This window comes from Carassius auratus, chromosome 8 (assembly GCF_003368295.1).
Source record: "Carassius auratus strain Wakin chromosome 8, ASM336829v1, whole genome shotgun sequence".
Classification (NCBI taxonomy): Eukaryota; Metazoa; Chordata; class Actinopteri; order Cypriniformes; family Cyprinidae; genus Carassius; species Carassius auratus.
In genome coordinates, this window is record NC_039250.1 from 29,674,936 (window position 1) to 29,700,004 (window position 25,069).

Consider the following 25,069-nt stretch of genomic DNA (forward strand, 5'->3'; position numbering starts at 1 on the left):
GACTGAAATTACCTTTCCCAACGGTCATTATGATTTTCATTTATATTTTGCCTTTGTAGTTTAAATATAAATTTAAAATGTTTAAACGGGGTATTTGCTTTTTAGTATAAAAATGATAATAATAAATGGATAGTTTACCCAAAAAAGAGAATTCTGTCTTCAAACTGTATCAATGTCTATTTTCGGCTGATTCACGAGAGAGCTGCCACCTTCAGGGCGTACATTGTATTTCTGATCATTACTGTCGCAGACACATTCAGTCCTCTTGCTGCAAATAGCTGATTCCTCGGTCCGCTTGGAAGTGGCATAATGTGTCAGGATTGCAATAATTCCTATTAACCGATAGTCACGTTAGAGAAATGCTCGCTGATCTGCTTTATATTTCCGTGATTTACACTGTATTTTAGTTCAAAGCCGTTATGGAAGAGCGGACATCCGAAAAGGCCTCGAATAAACGATGCATTTATCATCACGGCAAAATGTGAAAACGGCAACGTGGATTTTATTACAGATGACGTGCACCACCGAAAAGGTAACACATCTATTCTAAAGTTAAACTACAAAGAATTGCACACGCATCGAATTAACGTTATATTCTGGATCACGAGACAGCCAGCAACACATAAAGGTTGAGTGAATTTTAACGACGTTTTGTATCAGATTTATTTATCATTAAATCAAACATGGTATTCAACCCAATGTCGTTATTCAAACAACGTTTTGGTACTAGCAAAAGAGGCATTGGATGAGATGAGGAAGAAATAGTCCTACTCACAATAGCAATTTAAGTACAAAAACCGGACGAATCCCTTTAAATAAATCATCGGATCTACATCTTGAGGTGTGGTAACCGTAGTATAAGCGGAATAATTGACTCCGGACCGTTAAATTATTAGAAAAATAATGCACACCAGAGGTGGTGATGCGGCCACGATACTACGTACATACTACGTGACCGTTATTACTGTAAACTATGCGAAGTGATATGGAACTGCAATGCGGTCAAGAGATCTGCCTGGAACTACGTTCGCCGTAAGTTTCCCAGAAAATAATTGCACGCCTCAGAACGTTCGTCAGCCAATCAGATTCAAACATTCAGCGGCCCTGCAGTATAATGTGAAATAATAAACTCCTGGCCATTTTTAAAGAGTTTGTATGCATGACACTGTTTGCACATTTTGTGTTAATATTTACCACAGCTTGTGATGAGTCTTGCTTAATCATTCATATGGCTTTCTAATTACCACCTGTTTTTATGGTTGTCATTGTATTATAATGGTATACGAAAACTTATATTAGCCTAATACTATATTCAGAAAAACATAACATTTTAATAAAGCTTTACTGTATTTATTTTCCCCATTGCTTGTATTTTCCTATTGCTTGCAATTTGTTATTATTATCTTCAGTAAACTTGAGAATTGTGAAATTTTAATATTATCTAAAAGTTATCTCTGTCACTGAATACTTTCAAATGTACCATATATATATATATATATATATATATATATATATATATAATAATCTATATATAATAATCTATACTCTAATATACTAATATACTATATTCTGTTTTGCAGTTGGTGGTGCAACAGTGCTGAGAAAAGCAGAATTGGACATATTACTGCTACCTTTTTGTCCCTTCACTGGATCTAGTTTTACACAATCAGTGTAATAATACCCATAAAGGAAGAGTAAAAATGTTTTCCCTGTGATCTGTAAGAATGGCGAAGGGATATAGCTTTAGGATCTGTAAGGGTCAGTTTGGGAAGCGAGGAGGCCATTTAAAGTTTATCCATTACTTCTTCATAACAGTCTTCTGTATCTCTCTGCTAGCTTTACTCTTTATTGATGTAATTGAATTGTGGGTAACCTCGCTGGGCATGAGCAAAGCGATTGGTCCTCATGGAGTAGTCATTCCACACAGTATACCCCCGATCCGTTCCGAAGAGTATTTGTTTATGCCTAGCATCCACGTCTGCCAGCGTGCCAAACCTTACCTCATCATTTTGGTGGCAACCGCACCTCAAAACAGAAAGGCCCGCCAAGCCATTCGTGACACCTGGGGTGGGGAAATACAAGTCAGGGGTCACCGAGTCATGACCCTCTTCATTGTAGGTCAGCCATTTGACCCAGTTATTGGCAAAGAATTAATAGAAGAGTCAAAAGAGCGTGGGGACCTCATACAGGGTCGCTTCATGGACTCCTATGGCAACTTGACCCTGAAAACTCTGTCTATGCTGGGCTGGGCACGCCGTTTCTGTCCACAGGCTCACTACCTGGCTAAGGTAGATGATGATGTATTGTTTAACCCTAGCGCACTGCTGCAATATCTCAACCTCAGCTTTAAAACAGAAGAAAATGACCTCACAGAACTTTATCTGGGTCGGGTCCAGATGAAGGTAGAGCCGAACCACAATCCTGCCAGCAAACACTTCATGTCAGAAAATGCATACAATGATACGTTCTTTCCCGATTACTGCAGCGGAACAGCATATGTTCTTTCTCAGGCAGCTTTGCTCAAGCTGTCACTAGCGGCTGACGCCATACTTTTACCCAGACCATTGCCCCCAGAGGATGTGTTTATAGGTATTTGCGCTAAGAGGGCAGGCATAACACCTACCCATTCTCCACTCTTCTCTGGAGGTCCAGCTGTACCGTACAGTCGTTGTTGCTACCAAATGATGGTGTCTGTCCACCATACCAAGCCAGGGGACATGGTGCACTACTGGAAGGAAGTGCACTCCACTGCCCCATGTTCATGGTTGGGTATGCGGACATCTTTTGGTGTCTGTAAAATAAGAGCACTTCTTGGGACACTGTTGGGGACAGACTCCTAAAATGAAGATCATTTAATCTGCTGAAATTATAGGAAAGTAAGTTATTGTGGAAAAAAAATAAAAAAGCACAAAGGGTATTCTTTGGTGATAATATGCACTGCAACATAATTTTGTTATTATGAAGTACTTGAATAGATGTTCACTGCGTTACCCAGCATGTGCCTTTCATGATTACATTTGTATGCTCAAAATGGTCTGGTACGGACCGGTACACAGTACTGGCACTTCTATATTATAATCTTTAGCATACCTTCACTTTTTCTTGCAAACCGATGCTTCTTAGATGTTGCCAGTACTTAATCACCCAGACACTGACTCTTAATGACTAATAAATATACACTCCATAAATTATACAACCCAAGAGGAGACACCAGGAGATCATGTGAATGCAAGTGGAGTCCGTTATGATCTACCAGCAGTCTCGCAAGCATTTTTTTTTTACCATTGTAGAGATTTCAAATATGATAATGATTTGCATATATCAGTAAGTGTACACCGGCACTTTAATTTACAATACTATATTTTAGGTAAAATTAGTTAGGTAAAACTACATGTTAGGTAAAAACTGTTAGCCTGAATGTACCATAAGTCGCTTTGGATAAAAGCGTCTGCTAAATGCATAAATATATTAAAACAAAATATAATGGGAACACTGCTTGGCCTAAGAAAAAGGATTATAAATTCCCTTGTCCTTTTAGGGTGAAAATAAGCAGACATAATGAAATGTTAAGAGTATGTTATGTAAAATAATATGCCAAAAAAACAGTAATTCTTTGCAAATCTGTGCCAATGATAGAAGGTTTTGAGTAAGTAGATCCCGCAGGAGCTTTTGCACCTCGCTCTGTTGCTATACTTGGTCATGATTGTTGCATTGGACTGTTAGTCTGTGGGTTATTTCATGTGAAAGAAACACCGGAATCAGGCTTGGGTTGTATTGTTCTTGTGAGCCCTTATAAACCTCTAAGGCCCATGCACACCTTTTCTCCTTTTGCAGTGCCCCTTTATATGATACAATACTAACTCCACTTAATACAAATAAATAAATACGGAAAAAAAAAATATTCTTAATTTTTTTTGGCATAGACAAAGTAAGGTGCATGTTATTTGGCAATATGTTATAGCAAGCTAATAAAGTTAAAACATTTCTGCTGATTTTTATTGTTGACCTGTGTGACATGCATTTCTGTGTAAGCATCTGTAGGTTTCTTGGCAAGGCTTCATCACCTGATGGCCATTCCTGGCAACAGTTAAATCACTGCTCACCTCTGCAGAACATGTAATTCTAGCAATGAAAAATGCTATACAACATATAAGAAAGTAGCTTGGTCCTAGCCAATTACAGGCTTTTTAATAAGAAAGATTTACATGAAGACAGTGATGAGTATCTAAAACTGGAGTGATGAGCCATGTCTTAGTTCTGGTTAATAGCAATAATACAGAATATTAAAGTCTCAACTGTTGTCATTTTCCCCCATTTTATTGGGCCTTTAAAGACAAATAAATGAACATTTTTTAAAGATTTTATAGGTATTTTATTAAACAAGCTAAAAGCTTTTAAGGAACAAGGAAACGACATCCAGAGGTTTTGAAAAAAAAAAAAAAGGCTTGTACAACAGCAATCTTAAATTTGCAACAGATTAGCATGTATGATGGGCTCTTCTACTTAGAATTAGTCTTCTCGGATGGGTCCACAGCAGTCAGGGATCTTTACTTTCTAAAACGGTCAAGTGTTGACTTATTTTCCAACTTCTTTTCTTTGGACTTCTCCTTCAGCTCTTTCTCTCTTTCTGTTCGTTCTTGTACAGTTTGCCGAATTTCGTCCTGCAGAATCACAGTATAGAGGTATTGTGAACAGAGAGCAAATAAGAAACACTATACTGACAGAGACTTGTGGTTAAGTTAAAGACTATGCTCTCAAAAACCCTTTAAGTCTATGACTATAAAATTTTAACTTGTTGTCCACTAAACAGTGTAGTCCGATTGTTTAAAATTTTTACATCTTCTGTGTGAGCCTTCATCATGTCTGTAGTACGAACAATGTGAGACGATTCCAAACAGAGACAGAAGACGAGAGAGAGAGAGAAAAGAAATACCCTCTGATCCTCATGGGCGACTTTCCTCTTTCTTTTCTCTATGGCACCAGCAGAGCTTCTTCCTTTCTTCTTGTTCCTTGGTTTAAATTTGTCTTTTGCCAATGGATCAAAGCCCTGAAACAAAGACGAGACACAGAGTAAGGACCAATGACACCAAACTGAATATGGCGAGCCACGCAACAAGTAACACTGCTCACTTCATCTACAGCGATATCGTTGACTTGATTGCAAATTAAAACAGACACTATTTCAACTGAACAGAGATGACATCAATGAATTCAATGATGAACTGCCTTTAACTATCATTTTGCATTATTGAGACACTGTTTTCCAAATGAATGTTGTTCAGTGCTTTGGCGCAATGTATTTTAAAGCACTATATAAATAAAGGTGATTGATTGATTGATTGACTGCTGTAGGTTTCTTTTTGTCGGATGTGCTTGTGCTGCATGTTCTTTTCGTAGTGCGAAACATCTCTCACTCAACAGCATGTCTCTATGGCAAACGCGCAGGGGGAGGGTTGAGCCCAATCAGAACTATGGGAGCCGAGTCAAAGAGTATAGAAGCCCAAGAGGCGAAACTCTGTTGTGTTATGGTTAACAGTCTGTAGATGGCGTTGCGGAGGCACGGCCGCCATTATGGACTGAAAGCTGCTGAAACTGACTAATGCTTCCATTCTATGTCAATGCCTCTTCTCTCTCTCAAAAAAAAAAATACTTCTCATACACAAATGCACACACAATAGATGGTGGCTTCTGATTAATTACTGAGATCTTATGGCACCACTTCCATTTTAGTACCGTTTATAGTTCATGTGTGCACATGCATCTTTTTTTTGCACCTTTCCATAATAGGACATTCACAGATTGTTTTTGTTCTTGCCATTGAAACGTTCACTGTGTGCACTTTCACTGAAGATGTTGAAAAATAATTTGTAAATATTTTTGTGAAATTCTGTGTAAAAGATGTACTGTCTTTAGAAATGCTCATTTCTAATTTATTTATTTTTAATCATATATATGGCGATGTTCACTAATGTCCAAATCAACATTTGAATAAACCTTATTACTGTGTGTCTGCCTATATATATTATTTCATGAATTTCTGTTATTCATATAACAAGGAAAATGCATAATAGAACATAAATATTGATAGATTAAAGGAGTTTGCAGTAATTTTATAATTGTATCTTTGCAAACCGTAAGTGGTAGGCTAATGAAGCCGATTCGGTGGGGGACATACCCTTACGAAAAAGTACTATAGAAATCTTATAGTATTTTGGGCCAAAATATTATAGTAATCTTATAGGAATACTAGGCCTATAGTAATTTGGGACATACTACAGAAGTACGGTAAGACTAATTTAGAAATACTATAGCATCTTAAAAATATTATAGAGGTATTACAGAACATCACAGAAGTATGTTATGTTCTGTAATACCTCTATAATATCCTAGAGCCACTATAGTATTTCTATAGTAGTCCTATAGTAATATTTTTTCATTTAATGTCGGTCATCCTCAATGTATTTTAAATTGTTTTCATATTTAGATATGACGGCCAGAATAATTGAGTTATGTTAAGTTTTTATGTTATGTTAAGTTTTTCATTGCCATTGACTCCCATTATTTCTCGGCATTTTGCTTCAGTTTTCAGTCCATAATGGCGGCCGCGCCGTCACGTCATGGGGGCAACTCTTGCTATGGAGCGTTCTATTGAGTTTCGCCTCTTGGCTTCTATACTCTTTGGCCGAGTGGAGCGTTGGAGGATGTTAAAAAGATGTTAAAAAGAAAACCGATTTTCATTCAAACAAATCAGTGTAAACTACACATTCGAGTTAATCGATTTTACACCCAGCCGTTATTTATACCCTAGTAAAACAGGAAGTTATGGCTTGCTACTCAAAGTCTAACTTTTAAACCTACAATATGAATGGGATTATACCTCAACTGGATTTTTACCCAATAATTTTTAAGGATGGTAATAATTGTGGCACACATGAAGAGAAACACACACATTTTTTTTTTCCATTCACAACAATAAACTTACCAATGCTTCAACTTGTTCCTTGTGCTTCTGCTCAAAGCTGGCCTGGTCTACTTTACTCAGCTGTCCTGGGTCCAAACCTATCAGCTCAGGCTGTATCTTCTCTAGTAGGGCCTTGACCTCCCACTCCTGTCTCTGTTTATGGCTGCGGTATGGGTTTGAATCAAGAGCATCAAAATTGGGTTCCCCTGCACCTGAAGAGCAACAAAAAAACAGGGATAACTGTTTTCTCAGGAATAGGAGAATTTAATTTCCGTTTCATAAACACATAGTCCTTTCTGGATTACAATCAACCATCAAAATTATGAATTGAATGATTCCAGATGCTGTGAGAAAAGGCCATGAATGACCTGCAGGATCCTCACGTGTGATATAACCTATTAGCCGGGACAATTTCATGTTTACAGAAGTGACATAATGAAGGGCAGCATGCTCTAATATCCCACAGATTCTACCATTACCAATAATCAATGTCGTCTGTGTTTACTGAAAACAAATGGGATCATATTTGTTGCTGTGTGAACAGGTCTTACAGTATATACAGGTACGTCACTGGGTTTTGAAACTGAACTTATGTGTCCATCATCAATGAAACACAACGGACTATATGTAGACTCCTGGTACGGAGGAGTGAACATGTCCTTTGTGTGAACGTGTTCCTGTCTTACCTGGTACAATCATGCTGGTAAAGCCCTCTCCATGTCCGATTCCCAGAACATCTTCAAAAGGGCAGTACGCAAGACCCCAAATTTGCCCTCGAAGGCGGTGAGCCATGTAGGGTTTGGATACAGGACTGCTTCCCAAAACGTTCTGATAAACCTATGGACACAAACATACAGCTCTATTATTGTAATAATATTTATAATATTAACTAATTAAAAATAGTTATATTACAATATTCCACTGCTGTGTACAAAACTTCTAAGTATTATTAACAGCAACTTGTGTGTGCATGTTCATGAGAGCAAGCATTCATGTGATGTACTTTATGCAGTCTCTTTGTCCCTTTCAAATGACAAATGATCTATATATATATATATATATATATATATATATATATATATATATATATATATATACATACACACACACATATACATAAGTAAATTAGAGATAAATGGAAACTTCCATCTTAAAGGGATAGTACACCCAAAAGTAAAAACATCTGTCATCATTTATCCATCCTCAAGTTGTCCCAAACCTGTACATGTTTTTTTTCTTCTGAACAAAAATTGAGGATACTCTGAAGCTTGGTGGTAACCAAACAGTTGACCGTAGCTAAATACATCCAAAGCATAAGGAAAAAATGCTACTGAGAACAGTTTGGTTACCAACTTCAAAATATCTTCTTTTGTGCTCAGTAGAATAATGAACTCTGTTTGAAGCAAAAAAAAAAAAAAAGAAAGAAAAGAGAGTACATAATGACAATCGTTATTTATTTTTTGGGGAAAATATCCTTGTAAGGTTAACTTGTGAAGTTGTGCCAGTTGTGAAGCATTAATTTCCCGCTGCTTCAGTTTTGGTATGTTTACAATGAAATGGTACTGGTCTGATTTCAGGGATGGGTTAATAAAGTGGTCATGAAATGCAGTTTCAGATTTATAAAGTTTTCTTTTTGGTATCAAAAAACTCCACTATTTGTAAAAACCTGTGAAAAACACTACTGTGATTGGCTAATGTCCCTGCACTGTTTTGATACTCCAGATGGCAATCACTATGATAGAGCCGTATATGTTTGAGGCAGAGTCAGATCCAGAAGAAAGAAACTGAAACAATGCAACATTGACATCAACAGTTTTGAAGTCAATAAAAGTATAATTATAATTCTTATTTTACACTGCAGAGTTTGGTTTGAGTTCTGAAACTTGCAGTATGTTGTTACTGTAGCATGACCTCTTATTGTGTAAATTTCAAATTTTGCCCCCTTTAAAGGGTTGGGTTAGGACTATGCTCTTTGAAAGCAACAACAACATGTTTATTCAGAAAGTTTTACTTGTGTGTGTATATATGTACACTACCTGTACAATATCTCCAGTAGCAGCACTGAGTAGTCCTCTCTGGCTTAGAGATAAGCAAGAGGCTCCAGCAGGAAGGAAACAGGAGTGAAGAGGCTTAAAAGCTCTGATATCATACACCTTTAGCTTCCTGTCCAGACCCGACGTCACCATGTACCTGCAATTAACAACATGTTACTGGTTTAAACAAAGGGAATGTTAGACTGATCTTGGGCTGCAACAAATTCAACAATCAAAAATAAAATAAAATAGAAAATAACTGATAAATTTGCCACATCACATCTGATGGTGATGCCACTTTACTGCAGTGAAGAATGCATGTGGACAAAATACAGCAGATGACACAGAATGAGCTGCTGCTAGAACAGTGCACAACCCAAGTTGTCCTAAAAATAACAAATGCTTTGTATGAAGCATTTCAAACTCATAAGCATACAGTTTAACACGGATTGCTTGTCTGGTGCTTGCACAGGTGTTTTTTATAGCCTAATAAAAAAAATAAACCAGTGAATAAATTAGATTTTGTTACAAGTTATAAGCTATATCCTAACCTGTATTTTTATTTTATTTTTATGTAATGTTTATGTTTTTATACTTTTTGGTACATATAGATGAATGTACTGTATGGCAATAAAAAAAAGGTAATTTTATAGGAAGTATGTGATGTTTGGTATGGGTGTGTATTGGACATTATTTCTCAATTGTAGATATCAATAAATTGTTGATAAACTGCATCATACTCTCATTATAGAAGTCATGTCTAAGTTTTATTCTGCAAGAGTAGGAAAACTAGGAACCATGTGACTAAGACGACTGATTTATGCGAGGGGAAGATAAATAACACCCCAAACTAAAACAATGAGTAATTAGTTTCGGACCCCAGCAGCAGCAGAGCTCAAAAACTCATAGCAAACAAATCATGAGTAGAGAGGTCTAATCCAGCAACACGAACTAGCAAGCTAACGACTCATCTCACTTTCTTTTCTTGATTTTTTCCAAAAAGTCTTGTTTTCTATGTTAAGATTTGCTGCAAAGCTGTGTCTTTGCCCACCTCGAACTACATCTAGCCTACAACATTCTGCATTTAATCATTGTCCATTGTGACTAGCTTCCCACCAAGACGTCAATCCAGACGTGAACAGACCATCCGTGAATCAACAAACCACAGAAGTGAATCCCCAACACAAGAAACATGCATAATACCTCCGAACTGTAGCTAAATGGTCCATTTAATCAGTCTCATAGCTTCATTGAAGGCTCATTCTGAGGGTTAAATTAAATCATTGTTTACTCATGTCTAATAAATTGCATATATTGATAAAAAAATTATTTTCCATTGTGGCTGGGCCAGTGAAAACTAAAAACCTTTTGTATGTATGCTTGTAAAATGATTGTATTCAGTCATATTGCAATAATATCAGAAAATCAAAATATAAAACGTCAATCTTTTCCAATATCATACAGCCCTAGTTTTGTTACAAGTCGCCTTAAAACAGTTTTTTTTTATACACACTGAAAAGCCAAAGCCCAAATCACATAACTGCCAACAACAATCTTCATCTATAAGTACATATAATAAAACTTAATGTCTTGGTTTTAAAGTAATGTCTACGTTGGAATTTTTTGTTTGTTCTGAAAAATTGGCAAACTCGAGTAATCTGTCAACTCAACTGTAACATCCCTCCGAGACTGCTGGTCTAATTCCTTAAATCAGGTACTGAAGTGAATCACCCCCACAGGACTTTGAGATACTCACGTGCCAGTTTTATCCACTGTTAAGGAACGAACACCACCCCGATGACACAACATCTTTACGAGTGGCTCTTTCTGGTTGGGCGACCACAGAGTAATGGTGCCATTTGAGTGGCCCAGGTGAATCACTGCATTATGGGGATTCTGTGCCATCACATCTAGCCGACCCGTTTTTGTGCAGATTGCTGCGACCTCTTTACCAACTGATACATCCAGATATTGCAGAAACCCAGTAGCACTCTGAAAGGTGAAATTATAATTGTCATATGGTAAACCTGTTTTAAGGCTGAGATCCAATTGTAAAAGAAATAACTATTTCATGCACAAACACAATCACATATTAAATAATCTAATCAGTTTATGCTCTAAAACATAAGGGAATTAATAAATATTTTTCAAAAGGCACATAAAAAAAATACCTATGCTTATTGCTTTTCTTGGTTGTTTTATTCTTTTTTCCCCAATTTGTCAATCTAATTAAAAATGCCAAAGGACAGTTCACTCTTTGGAGAGTTTTTTTGCTTACTTTTTTGATGTAATGCCAACAAAAGCCATATTTCTCAAGAAACATTTCATAATTATTATAATATGATAAATTCAGGCAAAGACACTCCATGCCAACATTGAAGTCAGTCAGATCATTGGTTTTGAGTAAATTTCTTCTGTTTTGAAGTCACTTATTATAGGGCGAGGTGTTATGATGAACATGACTTGAAACCAAATTTCCAGTTTCTGTTCTTTTTTTCTACAATAACAGCTTAAAGTTGAAAGTTTTGCCAAAAGCACTTGTTGACGCACCGCTGTGGCGAGTAGGAAATGGTACGGCAGAAACTGCATTCTTAAGACGTCATTGAATTTCTTCACACAGTGGAGCTCCACACCTTTGGAGTCATAGATATAGAGCCATCTCTTCTGTGCCACAGCAAACATGGCCTCTGTATGGAGCCACCTGGAGGTAGAACGAAGTGTGCTGAGTGAGCTTTAAATAAGACAACTACTCATTACTAAAGTACAGGGGTGAATAGGAAGGTGCTGTCATAAAAACCTTAAATAAAGTATTTGAAACTCTTTTTGGCAAAAAAAAAAAAAAAAGAATCTAGACTGACTCTAGACATTTTTGTTATGGAGCTATGCACTGAAGGTTTAAGTTGCAAAATTGATTGATACCAATACATCATGATATACACACAATCTGATATTCTTTCTGTTTATGAGCTTGAGATTTGATCCAACTGATCTTGATTCGATTTGAAATTACTTAATTTGGATATTTGTCAGGCACAGATCATGTATATTTTTCTTAGTAAAATGCTGTGAAGGGGAATCTGTCAGTAAACCACTATGATATCAAAATGTTTCAGTAATTAAATAAAACCTGTGTTGTCTCCAGTGTTTTCTTTGATGTAGTGGGATTGCAGGTAAACAATACAATGTGATTTTTCTCCACAAATTGCAAAGAAACTTATTGTGTCCAGTTGTGACTCACACCAGTTGTTGTGAAGTGCACTGACTCCATTAGATTTGTGACCACTATTAATCATTAGGTTTGTGCTCCTCTCTGACTGTCAAAGACTACAATCGGCTCCAATCACTAGAAACAGTATTTAAGTGCACTGAGACCAGTCTAATCGGTTTCAGTTAGCTGTTAAGTGTATCCCAAGCTTAAGTAAATAACATGTTTATTACCGAATGGATTTTCTTAGGTAAATGCAATGCTGAGTTACGTTGTGCTGTATCTTAACATAAGTTCTAATGTTCATTCATGTTAATTTTATGCTAATATGTCTGTCAAGCTATATTAAACAGTGCAGAATTAAGCATAATTTCATAATAAAACTGACAGAATTGAAAGCTAGGACTTTGTTTCAGTGATAATGGCTGCTACAATATGTGAAAAATGTGTGCCAAAAAAAATCAAAAGTTAGGTCTTAATGCATGTGCACTCACTTGACATCGTTCACTGTTTCCATGACATTCATCTCACACATAAGGTCTTTGGTTTGCCAGTTGATGCAGGCCACATGACCTTTCTTACCACCCACTAGTAGATTCCTGTTGCAGACAAATACATCGTTATGGATTTGAATTTTTTTTTATAAATACAGTGAAAATGCAATTCTTGCAAAGATTTCAAATTAGCATATAACGATGCATATAATGAGTGTTCAATGTCTGGATTATGATGCCCAAGGTATCCTCATATAAATGTCAGGAGATGCTTTTGATTTTACATTTTTGAACAAGGTTCTTAAAAGGTAAAGCACAAGAAAACTGTGATATACATGATAAAAAAAATGTCTGCCAATAAAAATATGTAATCAGTTAGATTCTAATCTTTTTTTACTGTTTATAATGGTTTCAAAATGCCTTTGTGTAATTACTAGGCTCCAAAATGTATAATACAGAAGGTGTACAATGTCAGGATATTATTATAAAGGGAGTGAGACAAACAATATACATAAATGTATCTTGTGTAGCAAATCAATGATGAAAGGGGCAAATTAGGTTAAGATATGGAAATGTGGACTATACATATAAAAAAAAAAATATGTAGACATGTCTCAAAGAAAAAGGATAAACATTCTATTTGAACAATTTCCTATGCTTTGTTGAGGAATATTTAACATAAAACAATGAGTTATAGAACCCACCTGTGACTTAAATTTTATAAAATACATAGAGGTTTTCACCAACAAGAACACTGAAAAATCAGCATGTCTAACAAGACTTCTCAAGGTTCTTATTGTTACCGATCCTTGAACCTGATAATACATCTATTAATCCATCCATTCTGAACTGAAGTATCAAGCAGCAAGTTCAAATGCATTGCCTTTGATGCATTGCATTTTAATGTAATGCTGCTATACTTGTAATATGCCATAAATAAAAATGTCTGTTGTATTAAATATTTAATTATTTGGCACATACCGTCCAGTTCTGCTGTAGTCAAGCCTATATGGGCCAAACTGGGAAAGATGCAAGTTGAAGTACTGTAGGGAGAGAGAGAGAAAAACTGAGTGGAACATGCAAAACACAATTAATCACACACAGACTCCTTCGGGACATAAAACAACAACACGTAGTTCGTAAGGTCTGTAGACGAGTCAAATATTTTTTTAAACTACATTTACATACGTTTGCTCATCTTAAACGTATCACTTTTGACAAAGGTGTAGTAATAAGCAGAAATATTCTGAATATTCTAAAAAAATAAAAACATTAAAACAAGTAATACTTTACTTTGTTACACATACTCTAGACTCCTGCATAGCTTTTACAATAAGGAAAAACACTGCTGTGTACGGCTCAGTGATCCACATTAAATATAGTCCAAAAACAGAAGAGTAGTTACCGGGACAACAAATAATGCAACACATTTTCCACTGATAAACCTAAGACTGTTCATGCAAACATTTACCTGTGTTTTTTTTAATGACCTAGATGATTGAATTCTTAATATTTAACACGATATCTACATGGCAAGACACATCACCAAGGCCCATGGTTTCAGCTAAAACATTTACTGTTATACTAAAGAAAAAAAGTCACCTCCAACTTGGATGCCCTGAAATCACACAATAATCATCTCCAATCTCCAAGAGGCACACACAAAAAACGTGTCTGACCCGACTGGTCAAACATGATATTGTCTTTTGCAGTTATTAAAATATTAATGCTAATATTAATCCCAAAGCAACAATGAAATCCTCCACCTGTGAAACGTATAAGCCCCTTTCACACAATAAATCCATTAAATTATCATAAAATGACCAGGCTGACATTTCTGGTAAATACACGATATACGTATAATGTAAACACAAGCAAAAGTGTTTTTGCCAGTGTACCAGCTTTCAACCGTTCCAGACCATTATACATTAGCATCTAAACACTGTGATATTAATCATCGGAAATTATGCTGCACCATTTTCTTCATCCACCTGGATAAGAAGAGCTTTAATGTCATCTACTGCCCAATTTGACATCTGAGTAACAGCCCTAAAAACAAACATAGCAATATAATTTACTGGTAATGTGACAACTTCTAATAATTGAAATGTGCCAGAACTGATTACCAGTTCTTTTGAATAAGTAATTGGTTAATTTCAACATTGATTTTCAAGCTCTACAAAATCCAGTAAGGCACACAGGATTGTTCAAAACAAATAATTGACTTATCACCTTTGATCCAGAAGTGATGTCAACTGCATCTGCTATGTCATCTTGAGATATTGTGTTTGTGTCTTCATCCTCATCTCCTTCCAGGAAGCTGAAGACAGACAGACAGTTAAGTGTGTGTATTTACCAATCAAGATGAATACAGTAAGAATCCTTTAACACACAAGCAGTAATTTCACAAAATGTCCAAGCTGACCTTTTCTATACAATACCTGAATGTGCAATGCTTCTGAGGAGAGAGTCCAGAAAGCGGGGTTAACTTTACATCACATAAAAACCCCAAAGTCTTGGTTGATTAACAAACCATTAGTGGATATTGAGATGTTTGATGCTAAACGGATCTTTTAAACAAAGTAAAGGTATACAAAGACGCGTGCATTTGTTAACTGCATAAAAATTGATGAGTTTGAGCGTTCCTCTTTTTGAACTAAACCCTGACAGGGGAGTTAACAAAATATGCGTTTTTGCTATCTTTATATTAAATGGTGTAAAAATCCATATCGGTCGACCACAACTTGAAATATAGCACAAAAGCCACAAGGATTACTTTTCTTGTGCTTCTTCTAACAGTTATAGTCTACATTTACTTTTATTGTTTAGAAATATAGCATTAGACATCTGCATTCTCATTTTGTGTTACACGCAAGAAAGTCATAATGATATGAAGGTGATGCAATAATTTAAAAATTTTTGTTGAACTATTCTTTTAATACTTCTAAGGGTTAACAGTCAAACTGGCAGAAAAAAAGAATGACAATGTGAACTGCATTACCCAGCATCCTCTGGAAGTAAAAGGTCATATCTTGCAGCCTGTTTCTGAGCGTGTTCAGACATGGACTCAGAGAACGCAATGGCTTCTTTTAGCTTTTCACGGGCTCCTGCAGGCTGATACATAAAAACAGAGTTAAAGAGTATTCATGAAAAGCAGTCCTTGTTCTGATTCAGATGATGATATTTGGGTGAATCTAACAAAATCTGCTAAAATTGTGTCCATGTCAGGTTTTACCCCCCACGATATTGCACAAGGGAAACAAATTGTTTTTATAATTTAATTGTGTGCTCACATCTAAGACGCAAGCAAGTGGCATTAGTTGGATGTAATTTGGTGTATGAAAAAAAGTTAAGTGACTAAACAAACATTTCCATATATGTAGCAGACTTTAAACCACAAAAAGACACTCTTAGTACACAATTTATCTTAAATACTAGACTGTGATTTTTTTTTTTCAGAAAGTGGTTGTTAAAGGGATAGTTCACCCAAAACTTCTGTCATTAATTTCTCACCCTCATTTCATTCCAAACCTGTAAGATCTTTGTTCATCTTTGGAACACAAATTAAGATATTTTTGATTAATTCCGAGAACTTTCTGACTCTCCAGCATGGATACTAACACAATCAAGGCTCAGAAACGTAACAAGGACATTGTCAAAATAGTCCATGTGACATCAGTGGTTCAAAATGTCATTTTACAAAGCTACTTGAATACTTTTCATGCACCAAGAAAACAGAAATAACGACTTTCACAGTTCATCATCTCTGAGTCACCCTATAATGCCATTTGGAGAGAATCACATACGTAAACAACGTATGTACATGGATAAGTTAATTATCCATTAGCTGACACAAAACTGAATATGCGGTTTACATAAGGATCTTCATAATCTAAAACCCAAAGTGCGGTTACATCTGCCAGTCAGTCTCTACAATCACTGTGTTGCTCTTGGAATTGCTCGCTGGCCTCGCCATATACACCGGGGTTCTCGTCGCAATCAGTGTATAAACAACGCTTCTACAACTTAATCTGATGGATGTACTATACCGGTCGTCTGGTCTTCTCGCCGACTGCGTACTAATAATACACGTCATGAGGATAGAAACGCTCATGTAGTGAATCTCCGTCATCTGAAATATGTCTCACCAGGTGTTATGCCAGGCATTACCTCATCCTCAACGACAGTTAAAATGACTCTAGTAAATGCTAGATCATTGTCTAATAAATCTTTTATCCTAAATGGCTTTTTTACCTCTCATTCCTTGGATTTTTTATTCGTGACTGAAACATGGTTAAAGAATGGAGAACTATCCAGACTGCTCTTTCTACAGTACACCTAGGCCAAGTGGACATGGTGGCGGCTTAGCAACGATTTTTAGGAACTCATTTAAATGCAGACTTCTGCTTGTAGATGCCTTTTCTAGCTTTGAGGCACAGCTCTTAAAAAGTGATCTAAATGGCCCCATACTCCGTGTATTGGTGTATAGACCTCCTAAAGTCAATTCAACTTTTATTCACAAGTTTTCTGAGTTTCTGTCCAATCAAGTGTCTCGCTATGACAGGCTAATGGTGTTGGGTGATTTTAACATTCATGTCTGTTGTCCATCAAAACCTTTGGTCAAAAATTTTATGAGCCTTATGGACTCACTCAGTTTTATACAGTCAGTCTCTAGCCCTACACACGCCTTAGGCCATACACTTGATCTTGTTTTGACTCGTGTTTTTTCTGTGCACATCTGTGAAGTAGCTGATGCTGGCATTTCTGACCATTTCCCTGTAGTGTTTGAGCCTGTTATTTCAATTGTAAAGCCTTCAAATTCTCTGCCTGTACATTATTCACGTGCGTTTCATGCTACGACTGCATTTGAATTTTCTGAGTCTTATTCCAAGCTCATTTCAAACTTTACTGTCAATTCTTTATCAGTCTGTACGGATACTGAACAACTGGTTGAAATTTTCAACTCCGCCTGTTGTACTGCTCTCAATACAGTTGCTCCACTTAAACGTAAAAACCGTAAGGCTATAACTAGTCCTCAGCCCTGGTTAAATGCAGCTACTCGTACTCTCAGACAAGAGTGCAGAAGGGCTGAGCGCAGGTGGAAAAGGGATGGCCTCCAAGTCTCTTACCAAATTTTAAAAGACCGCTTAGTTGCCTATCAAAAATCTGTTCATGAGGCAAAATCGAATTACTTCTCACACATAATTGCAAAAAATGCAAATAGGCCAAAAGTACTTTTTAAAACCATAAATTCAGTTCTTCATCCTGTTGCTTTTTCAGTTCCTGTTGTCAATCCTGAGACATGCACACAATTTTCAGAATTTTTCATTCAGAAGATACAGGATATTAGATCGCATCTCCCTCCACCTGACAAAGACAACTTTCAATTGGTCCTTCCATCTAGTAGCTTTACTACTTTTGAACCAGTTTCCTTAGCTGAATTACGTAAAATAATTTCTCAGATGAAACTTACATTCTGTCAATCAGATGTTCTGCCTGCTCGTCTGTTTAGAGAGGTTTTAGATACAATCAGCCCCACCCTCTTAACTATAATAAACAGCTCCTTAATAAACACTGTATTTCCAGAAAGATTTAAACATGCTATCGTACAGCCTTTATTGAAAGGATCTCATCTAGACCATACCGTGAATAACAACTACAGGCCTATCTCTAAACTCTGTTTCATCTCAATCATGCCAAAAATCTTGGTGTCTACTTTGACCCTCTTTTTCAATTTGATTCGGATTACATTTCTGATCTTGTAAAACCTTACACAGCTGTTAGGCAATTAAGATCTGGAGATCAGTTACTTTTATCGGTTCCTCGTTCTCGCTGCAAATCAAAAGGTGATCGAGCTTTCTCTGTAGCTGCCCCAAAGCTCTGGAATGGTCTACCCTTGAGTATTAGGGCTTCTCCATCACTGGATGTTTTTAAAACTAGCTTAAAGACATATTTTTATACCTTAGCTTTTGAGTGATACTGTTTATGTATTTATATTATTTTACTCTTTTTATGTATATATAGTTGGTGTTTTATGTATAATTTGTCTTTTGTATATGATATCTCCACTCTTTTCTATTTTAAATTATGTTTTACTGTAAAGCACTTTGGATCAGCTAAATTTGTGTTAAATTTGTGCTATATAAATAAACTTTGACTTGACTTGACTTGATAAGTGATACTCTCCAAAATCAAAAATATCTTAATTTGTGTTCTGAAGATGAACAAAGGTCTTACGGGTTTGGAATGATATGAGGGCGAGAAATTGCTGACAGAATTTTCATTTTTGGGTGAACCAACTGGTTAACATTACCTTGCCATATATAGCAAAAAAATTTAATAAATGGATGTAAAAATACATTACATGTAATTTTACTTTCAAATTTAAGGTTTGTGTTAAAAGATATGAATTAGAAATCATTAGGTGCATCATAAAGAGGAAGATGCAACAAAGAATACCTAAGAAATTTGAGCAACTAGAAGCCTGTATTAGACAAGAATGGGACAACATTCCTATTCCTAAACTTGAGCAACTTGTCTCCTCAGTCACCAGATGTTTGCAGACTGTTATAAAAAGAAGAGGGTATGCCACACAGTGGTAAACATGGCCTTGTCCCAACTTTGTTTGAGATGTGTTGATGCCATGAAATTTAAATCAACTTATTTTCCCCTTAAAATTATACATTTGAAACATTTGATATGTCATCTATGTTGTATTCTGAATAAAATATTGAAATTTGAAACTTCCACATTGCATTCGGTTTTTATTCACTATTTGTACAGTGTCCAACTTTTTTGGAATCAGGTTTGTACACATAAAGTTTTGTTCTTCATGTTTTTGTCATCATTTCTAGTTATCAAGATATTAAAAAAAAAAAAAAAAAGGTTACCAATGGTTAAAGATACCATTATAATTTTATTTTATTTCCAGCAAAAAAAAAAACTTTTTAACTTTTTTTTTAATGTAGAATTTGGACTTACCACTTTGCATTTCTTTCCCCTCTGAAACTTCTGAAGTTGCTTATGTGGTATAGGAGCCTCACCAGGAAAAGGGTCCTTTTTCTACAACATAAAGAAGAAATCAAATGAGGGCAAACAACTGAAGCAAAACCATTATAAAAAAATAAAATAAAAATAATAATTATTATTTTATATACACATATATACACACACACACACATACATATATACATTATATATATATATATATATATATATATATATATATATATATATATACATACATTTTTATATACATATATACATATATATATATATATATATATATATATATATATATGAATAATACATTTCTATTCTGCTGAGTGCTACAGGTATGGCATTTTTTTGTAGTCCAATCACAGAAACAAGCATTTTAGTTCAATCTTCCTGGAGTCAGTTTTTTTTTTTTTTCTATGGATTTTTGATTAAATGCCTAAAATAAAGACTGTGGTAAACACAAGCTCAGAATTAGCTTAGAATGTGGCACCAGGTGTCTTCAATATTGAACCTTTTCACAATATTCTAATTTTCTGAGATACTGAATTTGGGATTTTCCTTAGTTGTCAGTTATAATCATCAAAATGAAAAGAAATAAACATTTGAAATATATCAGTCTGTGTGTAATGAATGAATATAATATTCAAGTTTCACTTTTTGAATGGAATTGGTGAAATCAACTTTTTGATGATATTCTAATTATATAACCAGCACCTGTACATTACTATTATTTAAATAAACTACTGAAATAAACTATTAAAGCTCTGTAAGTCGAGGATAAAATAATTGTTGCACAACATTAGTTTTTTCGAAATGTTTACCTTTAATCAGGGCTCTCAACCAGTTCAAGGAACGAAAATTAAAAACCGGAAATGAACAAAATTTTAACAGGAACAGAACCAGAAACCGAAATAAAATCAAATGTTAAAAGTTCTGAACAGAACTGAAAATTTTAAATGGCCATTAACCAGTTAATAACGTTATTTTATCATTCCACTTAATATTTGAAATTTGCTGTCAACAAATCACAAATTCCAGCAGTACGGCATATGCAAATGTGACGCTGAAGCCAATGAGTGAAATGTCCTTTCAGCTGTGAACTCCTCATAGGCAAGTCGCAATGGCAATGCACCACCTTCAAGACCTGATAAAGACCAAATTAGGCCTGATGAAGCAGCACAAAAAGGGCATATTTTTTTCTCTGCGTTGGTGCATGTGCATTCAACACAAGTGTCAGCATGCTTAGCCTTTCCTGCCCAACTGAGGACTGCAGCTCTCCTTTGATTATTCCCAGCTTTGAGGCAGGCATTGGACATCATCATGTACAGATAGATGCGCTAACCAATTTCGACATTTGGAAACGTCTGAGAAAGATTCAATGATGACAAAAGCTTGTACAAGTTCTGTTGATTCGTTCAGTCAACGGTTTCTGAGTGCGCATAAATGCAGAAAACCTCTATCAGCTCATTGTAACTGATTAATAATCAGTTAAACGGTTTAAAAAGTTATTTATTTATTTTCAGTAAATTAAGTAAAATATTTAAAAAGATTTGCTGCATGGTTAAAATGCACTACGTGTATATATATATATATATATATATATATATATATATATATATATATATATATATATTATTTTATAATAATTTGGCATTCAAATACATCGCGAATACGGAAACATTTGATTTTGTGTCGAATGAGAGACCCAATGTTTGTTTGAGTTTCGTTTTAGCCTAAATTAATTAGTTTTGGTTTGTCGTTAATATTGCTATAGCTTCTTATATTTTTTATACTTGTTCTTTTCTAAATACTGCTAATTGAAATGATTTGTTGTGGAGTGAGAGGAAATAAAATAGCCTAACGGAGCTTCTCAAATTTACAGAAAGCTGAACAGTTTCTTTTGCTATATTAACCACAAAATAATTCTCAGAATGTAATTTGTAGTCCGACTCTCGGATGCATGTACAGCATTACTTATTATATTTGTACTATTATTCTATATTCTTTGCACTGTAATGTTACTGACTATGACCATGATAGAGCAGCAAACATTTGTAAAGATCTTAAAAATAGTTTGATGTCTTTAAAGTGTTGCTAGATGATGATGCAGTATCAGCTTTGGCTAAACGTTAGATCTCCATTTCTTTTTGAGTAAATAAAACACCAGACTTTATTATTATTGTATTATTATTAGGCAAATTATAAGCAAAGAATATTGTTTTAAAAAAATAACATTATTAACCGGTATTTCTTCCACCCGAACCGGTTCTGGAACAGTAATAATATCAGAGGAACGCAGGAACAGAAATGTTAAAATATTGATTCTGCTCGGAGTGAACAGATTAAATAAAAAAAAATTGTTTTCAAGCTCTGCCTTTAATGTTTATTTCTATTCCATTCACTTAAAATTTTTAAGGGATAGTTCACCCAAAAATTTAAATTTACCATCTGATTTATGTCTTCAAGCCATTCAAGGTGTACATGACTTTCTTCTTTCTGACCAACACAAATCAGAGTTATATTTAAAAAAAATGTCCTGTGGTCTCATTTATAAACATTGCGTATGAACAAAATAGGCATAGAAATGCGTACTCATTTTTTTACGCACATATGGGGATTTATAAAAATTTTTACGTAAATATGTACAGTAATTATAATTTATAATGTACAGACATTATAAACCATGCGTACGAACTCTTTTTCATGGAGTGAGAAAATTAATTAAGTAAACAACGACTTTAAACTCTGTTTTCATGTCGATATACACATTTACATTAAATATTCCACTCGCATTAAAAGAGATTAACACTGCAATAAAATTATACAAACATCATAATTGCATAATGTTATTCTTATTAAATCGAGGAGTGCTATAGGTGCACAATAATTAATCTTTAAAGGGGGGGTGAAATGCTCGTTTTCACTCAATATCCTGTTAATCTTGAGTACCTATAGAGTAATACTGCATCCTTCATAACTCCAAAAAGTCTTTAGTTTTATTATATTCATAAGAGAAAGATAGTCTGTACCGATTTTTCCCGGAAAAACACGACAGACTGGAGGCGTGACATGTGGGCGGAGCTAAAGAATCACGAGCACCAGTAGGCTATTGCGTTGAGAGCATGTGGAAGCTGTGACATTACCGTGAGGGAAAAACCATCATCCAAAACAAACCATAGCTTACAGTCAGATTCAGCCGTTTATTTATGATCCAGAATCAGATCCAGAGGCTGAAACTGAACGAGAGCAACAGCAGCAACGACTCGCTCCGAGCGTGGCTCGAACCCGGGTCTCCGGCATGGGAGGGGACGCACTAACAAGGAGGCAGAGATATTTGAAGCTGTTTTACTCACCGCCTGCGGTTCCAACACACGATCGTGACCCTTTTTCGTTGGGATTGCATCATCCTTAAGAAATAAACGATACGCAAATCCGTCGTCAAACTGGGCTTTGTTTGTAAAACAAGCATCTTCGAAATGCAGGGAACAAACACAAACACTTGCACAACTCCGTTGATGCTCTGTAAAAATAAACTCCGTCCACTGGTCCCTTAATGCTGTTTTTTCTTTGGAAATCTGTGCAGGGTTGTCTTGCCCTGGCAACCAAAAACACACTCCTTTTGTGACATTTCGCGACGCTCTCACTCTGATCAGTGAATGTCTGTTGTGCTCTCAGTGCTCTGCTATACGAGAGCGCGCGCTCTTCCGGCAGAAGTGCCTCAGGACCCAAATCTTCCGCTCCATCTAACGTCACACAGAGCCATACTCTAAAAAAACTTTCTGAAAACTTGTGGCAAACCGGAAGGAGTATTTTTGGAACAGAAATACTCCTTCAAACGTACAACTTAATTTTTTAAACTTTGTCCATGTTTAGCATGGGTATCCAACTCTTTAACAGTGTAAAAAACTCAGTATGCATGAAATAGCATTTCACCCCCCCTTTAAACTAAACTACGGACCACATGTTATGAGAAATATTTTAGCGAGAACAATGATCGATGATGCGTACCTACTGCAATATTATGGTGGACACTGCTGGATTACTGTACAACCACAGCTGCACGGAGGTGTTAAATGTCATCTTTACAACATTATGAAAAATTCCACTATATCTAAAGGACATAACTAGGAGGAAACGGTAAGATTTGCATGTTTCATTTTTAAAATACTTTGTCAGTGACGCGCTGAATCAGACAATACACTGCAATAAATATGCCACACCGTAGGGACACCATTTCCCTACTGTCTCGGTGTTAAACATGGTGTCACATGCATGGGAACACATGTAAATGATATGCAGATGAGGTTATGAATAGTAAAACAAGGTGTTCTAAGCTCCATTAATGGTAATTTTGGGGAGGAGATGAGGTAGGAATGCACGTACGCACAATCTTCCCCTGACTGGGATTTATAAAGAGATTTTTGCACAGGTTATGGCATGCACATGGTTTACAAATCTGAAAACTTTTGGGCGCATGCAAAGTCTAGCTAACATTTCTCATTATTTGGCAGTTGCACCATTTGACATTTTCAGGTACATTCATTCTTTTGAAAAAAAAAATACATAAAAACAAAATAAATACACATTGTATGTTTTTAAATACCTGATGCATGTTTTTAAAAGATTTTTTTAATTTCTCATATGTGATGCTAGTAAACTTCTGTCAAAATATTTAATTCAATCGAAAATACTCTTACCTCCAAACTTTCCTCATTCTTCCTTTTTAATGACTTTTCTTGTACTGTTGATTTATTTTGGTTCTGCCCAGCTTTGGTTTGTTCTTCTTCTGGTCTCTGGCTTCGGTCTGTGTTTTCTGTTTCCTCCCAATAGCGTTTTGGAGGCTGTGTAAGAAAAAGCCAGTCACATTCATAAATGTTTTCACGTATCAATTCATCCTTATTTACCTATTCAATCAGGAGCAGATGTTTTTCTTTGAAAACAATACAAATTTCCCTGCCCGGTATACTTTATATACTATTTAGACTGTTTACCTAGTTGGTTAAATAAAAAATAAGACTGTTCATAATAAAATCTAGTTCTTAGAAATACAGACAGCCATGGGTGCAGTCCTGCCAAGCATAATTGTTTATAAAAACCACTGAAATAAACAAACGATGTTTTTTTTGTTTTTGTTTTTTTGCTTGACATCTTTACTGTGAACATCCATCATAAACATCTGTCATAAAACACATTAATGCCTATAAGTAAACGCTGATTACACTGTAGACCGATTACAAAGCAATGCATGTTAATTCTGACCTTTTTTTTCTTCTTCATTTTCTCCACGTGTGTACCAGTCCACCCCTCCGACATGACTTCAGCCATTTTTGTTTGAAAGGCATGTGTCGTCTTCTTCTAACGAATATTGGCAGATGGA

At 35.6% G+C, this 25,069-nt stretch overlaps 2 protein-coding genes across 2 annotated transcripts; one reads left to right on the plus strand and one right to left on the minus strand.

Annotated features, from left to right (window-relative positions):
- The first annotated feature begins 150 nt into the window (after nucleotides 1-150).
- b3galt4 (UDP-Gal:betaGlcNAc beta 1,3-galactosyltransferase, polypeptide 4) lies at nucleotides 151-4,442 on the plus strand. Its single transcript, XM_026270693.1, has 2 exons — nucleotides 151-532; nucleotides 1,581-4,442. The coding sequence occupies exon 2, from the start codon at nucleotides 1,725-1,727 to the stop codon at nucleotides 2,838-2,840; it is 1,116 nt and encodes a 371-aa protein (XP_026126478.1). The 5' UTR covers nucleotides 151-532; nucleotides 1,581-1,724; the 3' UTR covers nucleotides 2,841-4,442.
- On the minus strand, nucleotides 4,349-25,069 carry wdr46 (WD repeat domain 46). Its single transcript, XM_026270692.1, has 14 exons — nucleotides 24,952-25,069; nucleotides 24,390-24,533; nucleotides 19,675-19,755; nucleotides 15,695-15,807; nucleotides 14,926-15,013; nucleotides 13,675-13,736; nucleotides 12,694-12,798; nucleotides 11,545-11,695; nucleotides 10,751-10,986; nucleotides 8,998-9,151; nucleotides 7,648-7,798; nucleotides 6,983-7,173; nucleotides 4,934-5,047; nucleotides 4,349-4,661 (listed from the first exon to the last, which is right to left on the minus strand). The coding sequence occupies exons 1-14, from the start codon at nucleotides 25,015-25,017 to the stop codon at nucleotides 4,548-4,550; spliced, it is 1,770 nt and encodes a 589-aa protein (XP_026126477.1). The 5' UTR covers nucleotides 25,018-25,069; the 3' UTR covers nucleotides 4,349-4,547.